The 18,286-nt window shown below is 39.2% G+C and overlaps 1 protein-coding gene across 1 annotated transcript in view; it reads right to left on the reverse strand.

The window, feature by feature from the left end:
• Positions 1-18,286, reverse strand: part of EIF2AK2 (eukaryotic translation initiation factor 2 alpha kinase 2) — a 35,408-nt gene that overhangs the window by 7,205 nt on the left and 9,917 nt on the right. The window contains exons 5-13 of the mRNA XM_068564535.1: positions 16,782-16,905; positions 16,345-16,421; positions 16,080-16,176; positions 14,117-14,151; positions 12,653-12,718; positions 10,939-11,061; positions 8,031-8,147; positions 6,386-6,566; positions 2,829-2,957 (exon numbers count right to left, since the gene is read on the reverse strand). Coding sequence (XP_068420636.1) covers positions 2,829-2,957; positions 6,386-6,566; positions 8,031-8,147; positions 10,939-11,061; positions 12,653-12,718; positions 14,117-14,151; positions 16,080-16,176; positions 16,345-16,421; positions 16,782-16,905 — 949 coding nt within the window. The remainder of the gene's footprint in view (positions 1-2,828; positions 2,958-6,385; positions 6,567-8,030; positions 8,148-10,938; positions 11,062-12,652; positions 12,719-14,116; positions 14,152-16,079; positions 16,177-16,344; positions 16,422-16,781; positions 16,906-18,286) is intronic.

Raw genomic sequence — 18,286 nt, forward strand, 5'->3', positions numbered from 1 at the left:
AATTTTATGTTATGTGTATTTTACCACAATTAAAAATAAATATATTTTAAAAATCAACAGCCTCACTAATAACCAATAAGATACAAGGAGTCCCATTTTAATAGCAAAACACGATACATATCCAGGGAAAAGCTTTAAAAATATGAGCAATCTTCATAAAGAAAAGACAAATTTTCATTGAATATTTTCATTGAAGAATATAAAAGTGGCCTTGAGGTAGAATATATTATTGCTCCCAATTGTGCACTGGCCTCCCAGAGACAGCATGACACTTCCCCACCATGTGTTTGTCTTGAGCTGGCCAATTTGCTCTGGGCAATGACTTTTAGTGATGTATGCCACTGAGGAGCAGAATCTTAAAAGCTATCAAAAGGTTCTGACGCTGCTTTCTGCAGTGAGGACAGCAATACCCAGATAGGGTTCTTCCTTCAGCCTGGGTTCTAGAATGAAGGAGACACGTGGGGCAAAACTGGGCCAAGACTGCAGCCATCACACCACGTGAGCAAGAAATAAACCTTTGGTGTTGTGTATGCCACTAGGAAATCAGTGTCATTTGTTACCATAGCATAGCCTGGCAAAAGCTGACTGAAGAGGATTTGAATAATTGGGAGAAATATACCAATTTCTTGGAGACTTCTTGGAGAAGAAGTCTCACATATATAAAGATGTCAATTCCCCTCAATTGAATCCTTAAATATAATGCAATTGCTATCAAAACATCAACACCAGTTGTGGAACATGACAAACTGATTCTGCAGTTTATTTGGAATAGTAAATGTGAACACGAAGAACATTTTTTTCTTCCAGTTTCACTGAGATATAATTGACCTACAGTACTGTATAAGCTTAAGGTAGAACATTTTTTAATTGAAGAATAATGTCCTGATATCTATCAGGACATCATATAATGCTATAATAATTTTATAATGCTAAAATATAAAACATTTTATAATGCTATAATAATTAAACAGGATGATATTAAAGAGGAAAAACATTAAATAAATCAACTGGACAGAATAGAGTCCAGAAACAGATCCATAAGTGTGTGGGAATTTCATATATGATAAAATAGCATATTTATATTGTGTTAAATATATATATAAAATTTACCGTTTTAACCATTTCCATTTGTACAATTTAGTGGCATTAAGTGCCTTCACAATGTTGCGTAATCATCACCACTATCTATCTCCAGAAATTTTTTCATCATCCCAAACAGAAAATGTACCCATTAAACAACAACTTCCCATTCCTCTCTCCCCTCAACCCCTGGTAACCTCTGTTCTACTTTTTGTCTCTACAAATTTTCGTTAAAAGAATATTTTAGATCATTAACTATTTGATACATGGTGATGGGGCAGTTTCATACCCACATGGGGAAAATCAAGTTATACTCCTTCATATATATACAAAAATTAATTCAACTAAAGTATCAATAAAAACACGAAATATTTTTATAATCTTGTGGTAGGAAGGACCTCCAAAATAAAAATGATTAACCCAGAAACCATAAAGAAAGTATTGAGGGACTTCCTTGGTGGCACAGTGGTTAAGAATCCGCCTGCCAATGCAGGGGACACAGGTTTGATCCCTGGTCCAGGAAGATCCCACATGCCGCGGAGCAACTAAGCCCGTGCGCCACAACTACTGAGCCCGTGTGTCACAACTACTGAATCCCGCACGCCTAGAGCCCATGCTCCGCAACGAGAAGGCACCGCAATGAGAAGCCCGTGCACCGCAACGAAGAGTAGCCCCCGTTCACTGCAACTAGAGAAAGCCCGCGCGCAGCAACGAAGACCCAACGCAGCCAAAAAAAAAAAAAAAAAAAAAGATCAAGCTACACCTCATTCATCTCAGTGACCAAAACTGCAGTCTGATAATTCCATAGTCTGACTGAGAGTGTGAGGGAGGAGGCAGCATTCTCGTACACATTAGTAGAACATACTAGAGTCACTTTTTTTGAATGACAATTTCACAGCATGTATCAACTTTTTTCTTTGAATTTTTGTATTTTATCTATTTTTTATACAGCAGGTTCTTATTAGTTATCTATTTTATACATATTAGTGCATACACGTCAATCCCAATCTCCCAATTCATCCCACCCACCACCACTTTCCCCCCTTGGTGTCCATACGTTTGTTCTCTACATCGGTGTCTCTATTTCTGCCCTGCAAACCGGTTCATCTGTACCATTTTTCCAGGTTCCACATGTATGCATTAATAGTATGTATCAACTTTGAACTGCACCTGTCATTCTAGTCAACAATTTCACTTCAAAGAATCTATCATTGATTATCATCGAAATATTTGTTTTTAGACTCAAAGATGAGGAGGAAGACACATAACATGTCTATAAATGTAAAAAGTTGGAAACAACCTAAATAAATGCCCATCAATAAGACAATAATTAAATGAGTTACGGTATATCTATACTTTGGCATACAATACACTTGTTAAAAATAATGTGTCAAATCTATTTGTACAGCTATGGAAAGATTATGATACACTGTTGAGTAAAAAAAAATTAAGTCACAAAATAACATTATAGTATCTTGTAAAATGTATTTATGTATGTTTTTATGTAAAAAGTCTCTGTAAATATATATTTGTATCTGTATATTTTTTATAACTCAAAGAAAATGATCTAAAAGGATAAACCACAAACTCTAGTGAGAAGAGTAGAAACGAAGGGTAAGGAGAGTTTTCCATTTTTATTCTATTTACTTCTGTACTGTTTTAATTTTATGAGAGGTGCCTATTATTTTTATAGCTAAAAAAATGGAAGAGATAAAAATATATACCAACAGAAAGGAAGGGGACCTCACCTGTTCTGGGCTCATGTATCGCCTAGTTCCGTGTTTACTTGTCCGTGCTTCATCATTTTTCAGGTATGTTACAAGTCCAAAGTCTCCAATCTTTATTTGGTTCATATCTACTAAAAATATATTACTTGGCTACAGAAAAAAAATTTCAACTTATAAGTACCAATTTGACAGACTTTTATCACACATCCAAATCATATTTAGTAACAGCTATTTTTACATTTACTTATAAGGCATTTACTCTTACATAGGTAAGCCCAAAACAGGAAATTTATTATTATCAGTCTTTAAAATGCTAGCTGAGGAAGTAAGGACTTCTTGGCTGAGAGCAGAGAAGGCTTGGGGCATAGCTGCCTTCAAATATCTGAAGATAAGTGGAAGGTGGATTCACTCTGCCTGGTCCCAGGGGATGGATCCAGGACTAGAGGATGAAAACAACCACAAGATTTGCCTTAATATATCCTGATATACTAATCGTGTGGTCCAAAGAATGGGAGTTAGAGAGTTCCCCATCCAACGAAGTACTCAAGACAGGGCTGGACGCCCACGTGGTGGAAACGTTGCAAATATGAGTCCAGGATTTGATGGGGATTGAAGTAGACACCCTTAAGATCCTTTCTAATTTTGAGATTCTCAGAATGAGTCCATTCCCAATAATGCTGCAGAATATCATATGCAGAATTTCCCCTGGGGGCTTCCTTTACATCTATTTCTCCAGGCCTCTGACAACTTCTTCACAAACATAGCCCATCTTTTTTTTTTTTTTAATATCTTTGAATTGATACAGCCACTATGGAGAACAGTATATGCAGGTTCCCCCTCTATCGTTGAAGGCATATCAAGTTAACTGGAAGCTGATGACTAGCACTGAAATATTTTTTTTCCACATAATTCTTTAGGCAGATTGAAAAAAAAAAGGAATGGAAGAACCGAATGACAATTCCACAACTTTGTAGAAGGTATCGACCAATATTCTAAAGACCATGAAAACATGAAGGTTGTTGATGAGGAAATTAATATTTTGCCATTCTTGAGAAAGCTACTTTCAATGCAATGTTGGGCTATCCACACACACACACAGACTCAAGGAGACAACACTTAGGAGAGGGCCTAGTAAAGAAACTGAAAGAGAAGAGCCCAAGCCCAAGCCCAAGCAGGTTGAAAGAGCAGCTTCCAAGAACCAGCCTGAAAAGGCCCATGCAGAAATCAGCAGTTAGATTAGAACAATTAATGGTTAGATTGGAACCTACCACCAGTAACATGGACGGAAAGCTGTAGACATGTGGGGATGTAGAGAGAAAATGTGCCTCTGCTGTATTCAAGTTACAGTGTAGGAAGATGTTGGGTTTCCAAGTACAACTGCTGGTCCCACACAAGGCTACAGCCTGGCTCTGAGAAATAGGAGGTTGCATTTACGAAACTGTCTAAATATATAAGCTGGATGGGACTGTCTAGTAAAAATATTAGATTGCTTGTTTATAGTTCATTAAAAAGAAAAAAAACCATGATGCCACATTTTGTCTAATCAGTTATGGTATGACTAGGCAAAATGTTGGATGGTAGAGCATAAAAAAGGGTGTGAAAAAAAAAAAAGGGTGCCAACTGGGAATTCCCTGGTGGTTTACTGGTTAGGACTCTGAGCTTCCAGTGCAGGGGGCCCAGTTTAGATCCCTCATCAGGGAACTAAGATCCCACAAGCCGCAAGGTGCAGCTAAAAAAAAAGGAGCAAACTTTATCCAGGAGGTACAGGAATAAGGGCTGAGGCTGACCGAGGGGCCTGGGCCGATTGGGGGACTGAACCTCCTCAGGCCATAAGCCCTCACTCCAGAAACCTCTGTGTCCATCACCAGTATTTTTGGTCTGGTTCTTAAGGTAAATGCTGGTCGACTTTACAGAATAGGGGCTTGCTTTATTGGGTAAAGACCATTCTCTGGCAAAGCCACCAGTAGCAGGTATTTTGCAAAGCATCACAAAATAAGGTGCACACCTTTGTTCATATCTTCTCTCAGATAGGAGAAAACAGTAACTGTAGCAGTGAAGCTAGGAAGTTGAAGAAGATGAAAGAAGGCTCAGTAGTATTAAAGTTTGACCTTTGAGCACCTGCCGACATAGAGCAAACATTCTCTGCAGACACAAGAAAAGATCACTCCCCGACACAGAGCACAAGCAGTGCGGGATACAGGAGGGAACTGGCAGACCAGGTGGTGGGAGAAGGGAGCACCGATCAGAATTTCACTAACTCATCCTGACAAGGGTCTGGGAGGTAACACCCAAACTGCTGAGTAGAGGAAATGACTGTGTAAGTAGATAATTTATTTGCAAATGATTGTATAAATAGATAATTGTGCTTAATTTCTTATTTAACTCTATGATTTATTTCGAAGTGGAGGAATAGCCATTCTAAATGTATCCTTTTGAACAGAGTCATTATATCATTCCAACTTCAAAGAACACCTTCAGATACTGTTAAAAAAAGATACTGGAACCAGGTAGACTCCTACATGAAGGCATCAGACATCCAGCCCCTGGGCAGACCAAGGATGCAATACCTCTTAAGGGCCATCTTTTTCTACCTACGCCAAACAAACAACTATGTACACGGTTGCTTATTTTTCTCAAGGAACTTTTTGCTTTGTTTCTCATTCCTGGCTTTTTTAGACAGGTGGGGTAAGCAGAGAGCCAAGGTCCACATAGACAAGGTGCTTCTGTCTGATCCAGAGTGACTGGGAAAGGCTCATAAAGGAATTGGGACCAAAGGGGACAGGCAGAGAGTGTCCAATGCAAGAACATGAGCAAAGGTTCGGTGACAGGATTCAGCATGGCCAGTTTGTGATAAGTGTAGGCAAATCACAGGGAGTAGAGTATGGAGGAGAGACTGAAAGCTCTTCTGACTCTCTTCTTTCATTTTTGAGGAGGAAACGGGAAAACTGCTCAACTAGACCATAAAAGAAGCTAGGAAGCCAGAAGAAAATGAAAATACAAAGATATGCTACATGTTCCAAGGTCTGGATTACTGCAATTTTCCAATCGTGGGGCAGAGATGTCTAACCAAATGCCAAGAAAATTCTAGACTCTGGACCTAGTGGCTGCGACTGCCCTCAAGAGTAATGACTGAAAGGTTAAGAGAACCATGTTCCCAAAGCCAGTTACCAGAGTCCCTTCTGCCTCTCAGACAAGCCTGAGAAGCAGTAGAGACAGGGACAGAGCAGCCAGCTGGCTGTGCCAGTCACAATAATTATTTGCACAGAAATGTTCAGTATACTAAAGCTCTTAGTGTTTACAACTGGGGTGTGACTATCAGCCAGGATGACAAATAGAACCAGAAGTGAATGAGCTTCTTCCTGTGGAGCTCAGTGTCTCCGTAAGTTTACAGCCCTGGAGACCTTCTGAGTGGTTCTATAGATTGGTATTTGGGGCAAGTGCTAGATCCATTCTAACTTTAGAGGATCAGAGATGTTATTTCCTCATGACTGTCAATCGATTCTAAAACTAAAGAAGATAGACTTTTAAATTAATAAATTATGTTTATCATTTCCTAACAAAGTACTTTTTCCACTTACCTTAAGGTCTCTATGAATTAACTGTTTTGAATGTATGTAATGCACTCCTTCTGTTATTTGTTCAAAGAATACCAAAGCCAAACATTTGTCTTGTTCCTTGCCTCTTCTACTGTCAATCCATTGCTCCAATGTCCCTTTATCACAGTATTCCATTTGGATGAAAAGGCACCTAGTCTTTGATCTGGGTATAAAATTCACAGTATGTTAGAAGCAGCAATAAAAATAAATTTATAAAAAAATACACTTAAAATTCCATTAAAAAAATTGCACCTTCTTAAAAATGCCAAAGTATGTCTCAAAACAGAAACCTAAATATAACAAATTTGAATCAAAACATAATAACCCAGTCTTTATTTAAATCATAAATTCCCAGGTATCCAAAGCTTTGTTTAGCTAAGTTATAAAGTAGCAGCCTGCCCATTCTTTGATGCTGAAGGTCCTTGATTATCTTTGCTAATAGATAGGAATAGAAGCATAAATACAATGGAATTGCAGAAAACCAAATTTCATTAATATATACAGTAATTTTGAAACATTTTAATTCACCATTGCTCTACTGAGCATCTATTTTGTGAAAGGCACAGAACAGGCATCTAAAGATAAGAAAGTGAGTTAGACACTATCCTTGCTGTCATGAGGATTATAGCTTAATAGGACAGAGATAAAGGAAAAACAAACCTAAAACAATAGTACATGGATAGGAACTCTAAGAAAAGTGCCAACAAATTGCTATGAGGTATAGCAGGGAGGACTGATTTTGCTAATCATGGTTTTTTGTTTTGTTTTGTTTTTTGTTTTTTTTTCTGAACTAAGTTGGCCTCAATACTAATTTAAATTCTTTGAGCATATGTTGGCTAGAAAATAGAAAAAGGTAGCCAGGAATTTGCTGAAAGCTGAAGAAGTCTGTATGCTGATGGTACTTCTGAAACCGATGATAAAGTCCTCAATTACATGGTGTGGAGACGATGAATGAACAGGCCCACAGTGGCCTCAGGATTGTACTGAAAGGACTGTCTCCAAGAAACACTGGGTGACTTTCCAAGGGGGGTGCCAGCTCTTTAAAACCCTTCAGTCCCTTTGCAGTGGCTTATCTGAGACAAAACATGAGTAATGCAAGGTTTGCAGGGAGGGTGCACCCATCACAGCTCAGGGTCTTGGAATTATTTTCACTGCCCACCACCTGACCATAAGTGGTATAACGGCATTCAAAAGAGGCCCCTTGACTGCACCCTGCCAACCAGGTGAGAGGGACAGAAGAGGGTTGGCAGTGGAGGAGGGAGGGGAGCCTCCAAATGCAGCATCTACAGCAAGTTCAAACCTTCTTCACAAGACTGCGTTTATGGCCTGGACTGAAGTCAGGGCACGTGAGCAAGCCTGTACCTTAAACAACAGAGTCAGGAAAGCTAAACCTGAGATTTCAAAAACCATGGAGGACAATTAAAAAAAGGTTTTTTAAAGCAAGTTTGGAGCAAGAGTAAGACTATTCATTGTCTCCTTACTTGTAGAATGGAGGCATAACAGTGTCTCAGTGTTTCTGGCTGTGATTATTAAATGTAATAATTAATGGCCTTACCCAGTGGCCCACACATAGTAAATGACTGTTTCCTCTATCCCATTATGACGATGGGAATTTCTTTTTAGTTACCTTGAAGAATTTATGCTTTGCTCAGGATTGTAGTCAAGCCCATCCCAACAACTGTGGTAGTGAACAATATTTGCATGATCAAGCACTGCCAAAGCTTTCACTTCACGCTCTACCTTCCTAGTTAAAAGAAACAGGGAACATAAAAGCGTCAGTATCCATCCTTGATAACAACAACAAAACACCTCGAGCAACAGGAGACAACTACCTATATTCCCTTATTAAACAGTCGCCATGGTTCCCACACTGAGTTTTAGAATGGAAGCCAGCAGTGCTCAAAAGGAAAGAGTGAACACACAGAAAAAACACAGCTGTTCTCACTCTCAACATAAGAGAGAAAACAGTAACTTAATTATTCCAAACATCACAGTTTAAAAGTCATACGTAGTAGTCTGTGAACTGCCAGTGATGGAATTTTTTTTCTGGGGGGGAGCTAAAAAAAATCATCCACTATGTTTTATTTAGACTTGTGTTAAAATCGCTTTGGATTTCATAAGCAAACCCCATTTGGGCAGCAGTGGTAGGTAACACAAGCAGCATGAAGAACCTAATTCAGAATTTTCAGTGTGTGGCAAAAGTACACAAAGGGGGTGATCTATGCAGAGAGACTGAAATTTCATTGCACAATGTGGAAGCTTTACAGGGATGTGTAGTCAAGAGCTATGACAATTCTATGCCAAATGGAATAAATAAATTTGAGATTTCAAGGATGAGAAAATAAGCAAACATTTTATAATTTTTTTTAATTTGAAAAGTTCTATATGATGTAAAATTTATAAAAATAAAGAAAAAAATTACTCATATGTCAACACAATCCTAACATAATCATTTATTATTTTAGATTATTTCTTATAGTCTTTCTTCATATACATGTTTACATATTTGTAATTATAGGGTATATTTTTATCCCATTTTTTTCCATATAATGTATTAGCTTTAAAATTTTCCTGATTATTATACAATCTGTATAACCATCATGTATAAAGTTTTTAATGTAAGATTTCAAAAGTATAAAAAAGTAGAGCAAATAGTAGAATGACCCCCTACCTGGCCATCACTGTTTCATCAGATAAAACAGTTATTAACTCCTGGACAATCTTGTTTCATTTATACTCTTACCTACTTCCTCATCTTCCCCCTGGATTATTCTAAAGCAACTTCCAGCATCATACTATTTCATGTATAATATTTACAGTATATAACCCTCATTTTTAATGACTGCAAAATAGCCATTGATCAGGGGAGAGAACAAAACATACTTAATCATTTCTTCATTGTTGAACATTTTGTTTGCTCTAATTTCTCACTGCTATAAATGACATTGTGATTGTGATTTTTATCTTCTTGAATAGCTTTTCCCATAATCTGGGTAATATCCTTGGAATAGGTTCCCAGATAGGAAATCCATGGGTCAAAGCATATAAACATTTTTATGGCTCTAGATTAATATCTCCAAGTGTATTTTTCACTGTGTTTTACCAATTTATGAAGCCACTAGAAATGTCCAAGATACTGCACCCTTATCATAATTAAGTATTACCATTAAAAAAGATGTTAGGGGAGAGAAGGAGCAACCGTATTTCATTTCTGTTAAGCAAAATGATGAAGAAGGAAAAAGCCTTGCTTTGATGCCGAGTAGGTATGAAGGTATTTCAACTGCAAGGCATTGTCCACGGGACAGAAAGTAGGTTGGGTTAACTGGATGAAGAGCAACTGGGACAACATGCCTGCTTCTCCTTTGCTCATGTCATTTTCCTTCACCCATACCCCTTTTGCATCTCCTTCTCTAGTCCTTGAGGGATCAGTCGGGCCAAGTTACAAATAGTAACAACTGCCAGAAAACAACAAGCAAGACTGGTGAACATGTGATTTAAGACCTGCTTCCTCTGTGTTTTCCTTCCTGAAGGAGTTCTGCTACCCAGTAATTGCAGTGGGGTGGGTCTTGGGAAGGGCACAGATAATACATAAGACAAACATGGGAAGCACTGGTATATAGTGGGAACACAGCAGATTGGTATTCCAGAGGATGACCTCTAAATCTCCACCTTGTTACCATAGTAGATAGTGTCCAATATGGTCATCATGAATTCCTTCTCTCCGCATACTTGCATCCACTCCTCAGATTAAGAGGTAGTCTATTTGCCCTCCCCTCGAGCTGCTCTTAGTGACTTTGTTTAACCAATATAATGTGGAACTTCCAAGACTGCTCCCTCCTGGGATGAGTTGCTCTGGGACAGTCCTTCTTAGAACCCAACAACTAAGTTGTGAAAAGCCAAGACCACATAAAGGGGCCATGTGGAGGCGCTCTGGTTAACAAGTGCCAGCGGAACTTGTAGCCACAGCCAGCATCACTGCTAGCCATGTGAGAGAGCCATCTCCGATGTCCAGCCTTGTCGAGCTTTCAGATGACTCCTGACCGCGAATGTATGAAGAATGGCCCACATGAGCACAATCAACTCATAGGACCACTAGAGCTAGTAATAACTAGGTGTTTTTAAGCCACTACATTTTGGAGTGGTGGATTATGCAATAATAGACAACGAGCACCCACTAGCTTTTACCTTTGTCAAATCAGTTCATATCTTTGGATCTCAATCCCTTCATCTGTAAGATAAGGAGATGAAACTAGAAAATATCGAAGGTCGTCTTAAGCTAAATGATTTTATAAGTTTAGTTTTCACCAAGACAGCCTCAAAAGGATGATCAGTGGTATATCCATTTTTTAATTGAAGTAACCATGGTAAAGTGAGATCATTTCAGAGTAAGCCAAGCTCCTCATGGTAGAATGACATTTTTAAGGCGGACTAAAAAATAATAATAATACGCTAGTGAAGAAGAGAGATACATAAAAAAGAACAGTTGCAGGTTCAAAACACCTTCCCATTCAAAAACATAAAATATTACTACTTACTCGTTATTATATTTAACACATTTAATAACATAAGTCTTCTCATCAATTCTGTGTTTGGCTTTGAAAACTTGGCCAAATCCACCTGCGTCAAGCGGTGTTACTTCTGTAAAATCTCTGATAAACCTTGAAAGATGAACGTTACTGTTATTCTGAGGTTCAGGGTTCGCTGCTCCCCACTCGCATCCTCCCACTTTCCCTTAACAGCACTGGTGAAACGGACTGTCTAATAAGCAGGACTCTCCTCTTCTGAATAAGAAGGATCCACTTCACAGAAATTCTTGAATTGCAAAGGATAGGTCTTCCCTCTTCCCATCCCAACATAACAGATCACCCCTGAGAGTCAGTCACCTTCTGGTTAAACAAAAGTCATGGTAAAGAATCTTATCCCACGTATAAAACTTTAGAAAACAGTGCCACACTGTGTTCCCCGGTTACCACCAAGCTGTTACAAGAGAAATGAGCACATGCTCTGAGCCTGCCTACACTGGCAACTCCTTGGGTTTCCCCTCTCCCTCATGCCCCACATTCCATCATTAACCCTGCCAATTCTCCTTCTAAAACACATCTGCTCGTGTCTGCCCACCTTTCCCTATCAGTCCAAACTTCCATCAGACTCCCGCAGAACTTTGTTCACTGGACACTCCACTTCCTCTCCTTCCTCCGCTCCAATCTGTGATCCACAAAGCAACCAGTGTGATAAATACTAAGTCTGATCACGTCTGTTTATTGCCTAAACCCTCCCATAGCCCACCCCTGCATTCAGCAAAGCCCAGAAAGCCCTTACATGGGCTACAAGGGGCCACCTGTTTGGCCCTGCCTCCCTCTCCAGCTGGTCTCGTGGCCCCGGGCCCTTGCTCACTGCCCTCCCAGCACATGGCCTTGTCTCCCTCCTCCGACGTTCACATCACCTTTCCCACCTTCACCTTCCCACATACTCTTTTGCAGAAGCTCAGGGCCTCCCCACAAATGTGACCCCAGAGAAAGCCTTGCCTCACCCCTCACTCTACATCCAAGGGTTCTGCTTTCATTTCTAACCATGTCATGGCTTTTCCTTCAGACCTCTGACCACGGTTTGTAATTATAGACTTTTTCATGTAATCATCATCCCCTCAAAACTCCAGGAGGGCAGGAGCTGTTTCTATTTGTTCCTGCCATAAATCCAATGTCCAACACAGTGCCAGGTATATATTAGGTACTTATTAAATATTTGGTGATTCTTTATTATTTTTTAAGCTCATATTCAATGTCCCCCTGTTGCAAATAGGCCTCCTTTGTTTTAGATACTTTATTTAAGCCCAAACACATGATCTACCACAAAAGCAACCCCTTTTCAAAGTGAAATCTGCTATGGAGCTGGAAAATGGAAAACAGATCCAAGTGGATCTATTCTGATTCCTGCAGGAGTACTTTTGTTGAAAAAACAAATCACTGGTTTATAGAAATATTTGCTTTCAATATTAAAACCTTCCATAGATGTCAGAGAAATCCACCTGAGTATCACACAGATCTACACTTACCACATGCCATTTGAATTCATCTAAACTGTGTTCCTCCAAGAGACAATGACCCTTTGTGGGCCTGATTGTGCTAAAACAATTAAACAGTTCAGGTAGAAATATAATTTAACCTGCCTGATGTTCAACAGTCCCTTAAGAAACTTTTGTCAGAGGAGCAAATGTATCCTTAAATTCTTTTTCACAGTTTTCCCTCTTACCTGGAGTCCACAGTATACATGTTTTTTTCCCTCTCCACAGGAGAGTCAAATCTAGGTGCCAAAGATCTAAAAGTTAAGAGAAGCCCATAAACTCAAAACTGAAATCAAATGTAACTTGTTTATATTAGTAGGTTTCATGTCAGGCACTAGGCTTTTTATATCTTGAGTCAACTATTAGAATAATGAGGTAGCAAATACTAACCTTTTTCTTTAGAAACAATATGGTTCTCTGTCCTCTATTTTTCGCTCCTTTCTTGGTTCCTCTTTTGTCCTTAACACATTCTTTGTCAGTATGCCGCTGGCCTCTCTTTTTCTCCCTCTAGACTCAAAACCTCAGGAAATATATCTCTTTGAACTCTCATCCTGGTTGTGTTTCCTTTGACCTTTATTCCTTGCTGGTGGTAAGCCTCCTACAACTGGAAGTTCAAATACCGCCTAAAACTAAACAAATACAAATTGCTATCTCTCCCCTAAGCTGTCAAGTCTTCAACTCCCTTAACACCATCAGTGCCATGACTCTTGTCAGCATCTCATCCACAAGGAACAATCTTCATATCCTTTTTCCTTTGCATCTTCTTCACCCAGTTCTGTAACTCTGTTCCCTCAAGTCATGTCTACTCTTCCTTTACAGTCTGTCTCACAAATGCTCCTCCTCCCTCCTCCCTGACACTAGAACCACGACTGACAGCCTGATCATCTCACACACAGACCTCTCCCATCTTCATTCAAATACCCGCATCAGGCATCAGCTCTCTGCAAACATCACCTACTGTTTGGAATGTACTGGTGCCTTATAATGGCTCCTGCTGCCATCTCACTCTCACTGCTGACTATACTGACATCCTTGCTTTTCTTTTCAGTTCAAGAAACCAAGTCACCATAATTTTCATAACATTTGGTCTTTTTTTTCTTCCCCAAGTTATGATACCATTTCTACCCTACCTGCTTATCTGCAAAATAATGCACTTCTCTTTTGTGTGTGTGTGTGTGTGTGCGTGCGTGTGTGTGTGTGCATGTTTTGGCCGTGCCACACAGCTGTGGGATCTTAGTTCCCCCACCAGGGATTGAACCTAGGCTCCCGCAGTGAAAGCACAGAGTCCTAACCACTGGACCGCCAGGGAATTCCCATTATGCACTTCTTGTGAAAACATCTCTCCAAACCCACTTCCTCTGTCAGCCTCGTCCAAAATAATGCCCTTAACCAATTACTCGACCAATAGCCCCATAGGCCTGTCTACAGTGTAGTGTGTGCATATGTTCAAAGATTTCTCTACGTATTTAAAAGTATTGTTTGTAGATTTCAAGATTTCAGTGAGCCTTACTTATGCTTTCTACTCTGAAACTCCACTCAAATAAGGGCATATAATACTCTACAAATACTGAAGACTTAATAAATAAGGCTAATAAACTAAGTCTGAAATAAAACTACATTTCAAAACATGTTCAATGCATAATGATACTCACCTCTTCACCTTTCTGGGATTATTTCTGGAACTGTTCTATAACAAAAGAAAATGGAGAACATCAATAGTTTCAGATGATTAAATTAAGTATCTTGCTTTTTCTTGCCATCCTTTCTCCTGTATGTCTAGATGGTTCTTTGATCACATTTTTTTGTCCTTAGATTAACAACCTCATCAATTTGTATGCTCTCACTAAGCCCTGCTTTCACTGCACTTGGCTATATCAAAGTTCTCACCGATTTTAGCAACCAGACAGGTATGGCAGGAAGGTCAAAAAAGACAAATTGTAGGACATGTTCTGAAGAAGCACTGATTCTCCAGGTATAGAATATGGCCTCCTAGGTGATCCTCTGGCCAGCAGATCTTAGCAAGAACGTGTGCATCACAATCACTCACAGTGCTAGTAAAGACACAAGTGTGGCCCATGGATCTAGTTTAAAATATTTTCACTTTTAGGACAAATTAATAATTTAATTTTAACATTTAGCCAAAAAAGGAGTCTTTGATATATCTCTCAAAAATTAATATCATATAGCTCTTCTTCACTCATATTCACTTTCATTCTGTTAGGTTTTGTGGTTTTTTACCAATTTTAATATGCTGACACAGACTGCGAACACCAGACTAAGATTTCTGGAGCTCATACCACCTGCCAGCCTCAGTTTTGCAGTGACTACATTATGATAAATTCAGACATTCTGTTCATGGACAATATTGTTTCCAATATCTTCTATTACAAACAATTTTGCAAAGAACATGCTTATACATGTTTCTATGTGCACACATACCCATGTTTCTCTAGAAGACGTACCTAGGAACAGAACTGTTTGGTGGTACAGCTGGCACACCCTCAAGTCTACCACATGTTGCCAAATTGCTCTCTAAGAGGGCTGTACCAATTTATACATCCACCAGCAGCATATAATAGTTATAACAGCAACAGAGCTGTGCTAACACTTAGTATAGCCAGACTCAAATATTGCCAATCGGATGGGTTTAAAATGGTATCTAACTGTTGTTTTGATTTGCATTTTCCTGATTATTATGAAGTAAAGCATCTTTTCATACTTTGTCTGTTGCCCATCTGGGTATTGCTTCTCTGAACTGTCTGTTCAGCTCTTTTGTACATTTTTTTACTGAGTTGCCTGTCTTTTTCTTATGGATTTCCTTGTAGTTCTTTATAAATAGGATAACTTTGATAAACACTAATCATCACCACAAAAACTATCTGATTTTTTTTTTTTTTTAAATCACCTGGTAGAGGTTTTTTTTTTGTTTTGTTTTGTTTTTTTAAAGTTTTAATTTATTGATTGATTGATTGCTTGATTGCTATGTTGGGTCTTCGTTTCTGTGCTAGGGCTTTCTCTAGTTGCGGCAAGCGGGGGCCACTCTTCATCGCGGTGCGCGGGCCTCTCACTATCGTGGCCTCTCTTGTTGCGGAGCACAGGCTCCAGACGCGCAGGCTCAGTAGTTGTGGCTCACGGGTCTAGTTGCTCCGCGGCATGTGGGATCTTCCCAGACCAGGGCGCGAACCCGTGTCCCCTGCATTAGCAGGCAGATTCTCAACCACTGCGCCACCAGGGAAGCCCCAAACTATCTGATTTTTAAGTTTAGTTTTTAAGTTTAGTTCTAGTTTTTTAAAACAGAAGCAGAACTCTATTCATAAAACTTTTAAGTACTATCCAATTGATAGGAGAGCTGAAGCCAGATCATAGAAAATATATGAAAATACAAAGGTGAGTAGAGGGAGAAAGATGGGAGTGAAGAATAGAAGAATTTTGCATGTGAAGAATGGGAGTTAATAAAGAAAGGAGAGAGTGAAAAGGTTGCAAAATATTTTGATTTAGTAAGAACACATGAGAAAAAAATAGAAAAATTATGGTTGGGTACTGGGGGTCATTTTTAAATGGGGAAACACAAAGGAAAATAAGATTAACTAGGAAGCACAGAGATTAATACTTTACCCCTGGGGATTGGAAAGACTTGTCTAATGAGTCACTGTTATCATTGCTTTCCGCTTCATTTGCTGAGAAGTCATTTTCAGATGGTGATTCAGAAGCACTAGAAGAAAAGGGGACAACTATTAGTTTATGAATTTTGCCTATTTTTTGTTGATCAGTAATTGCGTTTTCTAAATTCTCCTTAAACGTTAAACATTTTCATAAAAATTTGCTCTTTCAGGCCACAATCTGAATCTGTTAAATAACACAACCGTTTCTCCACACTTACGATGTGTTTGTTGCTGAAGAGTTGCTTTGGACATCACCACACACAGTATTGAAACAACCAGAGGATGCATCAGCTTTCTGAAAGATTTAAGTGCAACTAAATTACTTCTCCATAGTGACTCAGTCTCTGGGAACCAACTACCACATTTATTTCCCCACATTTACCAAACTCACAGCCATAAAGAATTATGCGGTTAATACATTTTTTATGGATGTTTGATCTGGATTTAAAAAACAACCCTGAGTTGTCAACAGAACCGTGATCCCTCTGGGCCCTCATGGTCCCATGGCTCATGGCTCATTTTTGGGACACAGAATGGAGGAATCCTTTTGCTATGTGATTGGCTGTCTTGGCATCATCTAAACATCATCTAACCTCAAATCAACTTCAGGGAGAATTTTAAAATATAAAAATTTAAATCCAAAGGCAGTACATACCATTAAATTTTCTGACTGTATCTTTTCATAAGCCAGTTTAGCAGCCAATTGTCTTGCCTCCTGTTTAGTGGAACCTATACCAATACCATATTCATTCTCTCCAATTTTGCATTTATAATGAAATCTAGGAGAAATGATGAACAGTATTAACCCAAATACCAAAAAACAGTAAATCTAACTCATGATTCAGAAAAAGAAACACATATTAACAAAGGCCTAATATAACACTAATTTAATAGGTGGCTTCATAGTTCATTTCTTCTTTAATTTAAACCTTCAGTGAGATGGCTGACCAGTTTGCCAGAATAACCAGGATTGGCTAACATCTCAGCTTGCATTTTCCAGGCAGCTTCTAACTCTTTGTTGCTTCATTGAAAGATCTGGCATTAAGGTACCAAGTGGTGATTTTTTAAAATACCCCAAAAGGCAAAAGACATGGAGGCAGAGAAGGAAGACAGATCCAATGAATTTTTCAGAGATGTTCCACTGGAAAGAAAATGCCAGTAGAGGAAGTGGGGCTTCTACAGGAGAAATAATAAGGTTAGAGTGTTTTTGTAGGAGATGGGCAAAGCATCCCTAACTTCAGCTCTAACTTTAGCATTTTCTGCCCCCTGCTCATGTGCACAAAAACCTAAGAAAACCCTCACAGTGCAAAAGCCCCATGCTGAAGTCACCCCCTCCTCATATGAGCTGTAAGGATGCTTGTGGTTAGGCAAGGATCCTTGGACAATTATGTAAGAACTATATTTAAGGTGGCAAAGCAATGGACATGGCAATTTATATCATGGAGTTACCATGCAGTGCTACAGAATTATTCCAGTATGATTTGTCACAGAGGGAAACACACGCTACCAGGGGGAGTCTTCCCCGCTAGGCTCTGAAGGGAAAGTTAGGGAGCTGGGCTGAGTGACTGGATCATTTCTATGGCTCCTATTTTTCTCCAGCACTCCCTAAATAGAATTCTCTCTTACAGCGATCGAATGTTAAAGCCCTTAATTCAAAGAAACCAAACAGGTGAGCTACGGGAAAATAAAATAGCCTCTTAATTTACTGAGACTGACTCACAAAATTCACTTTTGACTATTTCACTCCAATGAATCCTATCACATTTTTCTCTTCCTGGTTCTGGCCTAAAATCCATCAGGGTGAAAAGTAAAACATCCATAGCTGAGTCAATTCCGAGGACAGTATCCTAAAGTGGTTGTTTGGACTATTTGCCATTTAGATATTTTTTCCTTCTCCCTCATTTAACTGGTTGGTTGTAGCTGAGAAACAATCTCCCTCACGCTCATTTGCTTTCTGCTTTTCCCAGTTCAAATCGATTCTTCTTCCTCACGTCCAAAGTCTTAGCTCACTGGTGTCGTTCTCAATATCTCTGACTGACGCTCTCATCTGTCCCCCTCATCATATCCCTCAAATCCTGGTCTCCTCACAGTCTAGGGTGAAAGCCCATTCCTTCTAATACATGGTATTTGTTTAGAGAGTGACACCACTTAATCAAATCT

Source organism: Eschrichtius robustus, chromosome 15 (assembly GCF_028021215.1).
Source record: "Eschrichtius robustus isolate mEscRob2 chromosome 15, mEscRob2.pri, whole genome shotgun sequence".
In the NCBI taxonomy this organism is placed as follows: Eukaryota; Metazoa; Chordata; class Mammalia; order Artiodactyla; family Eschrichtiidae; genus Eschrichtius; species Eschrichtius robustus.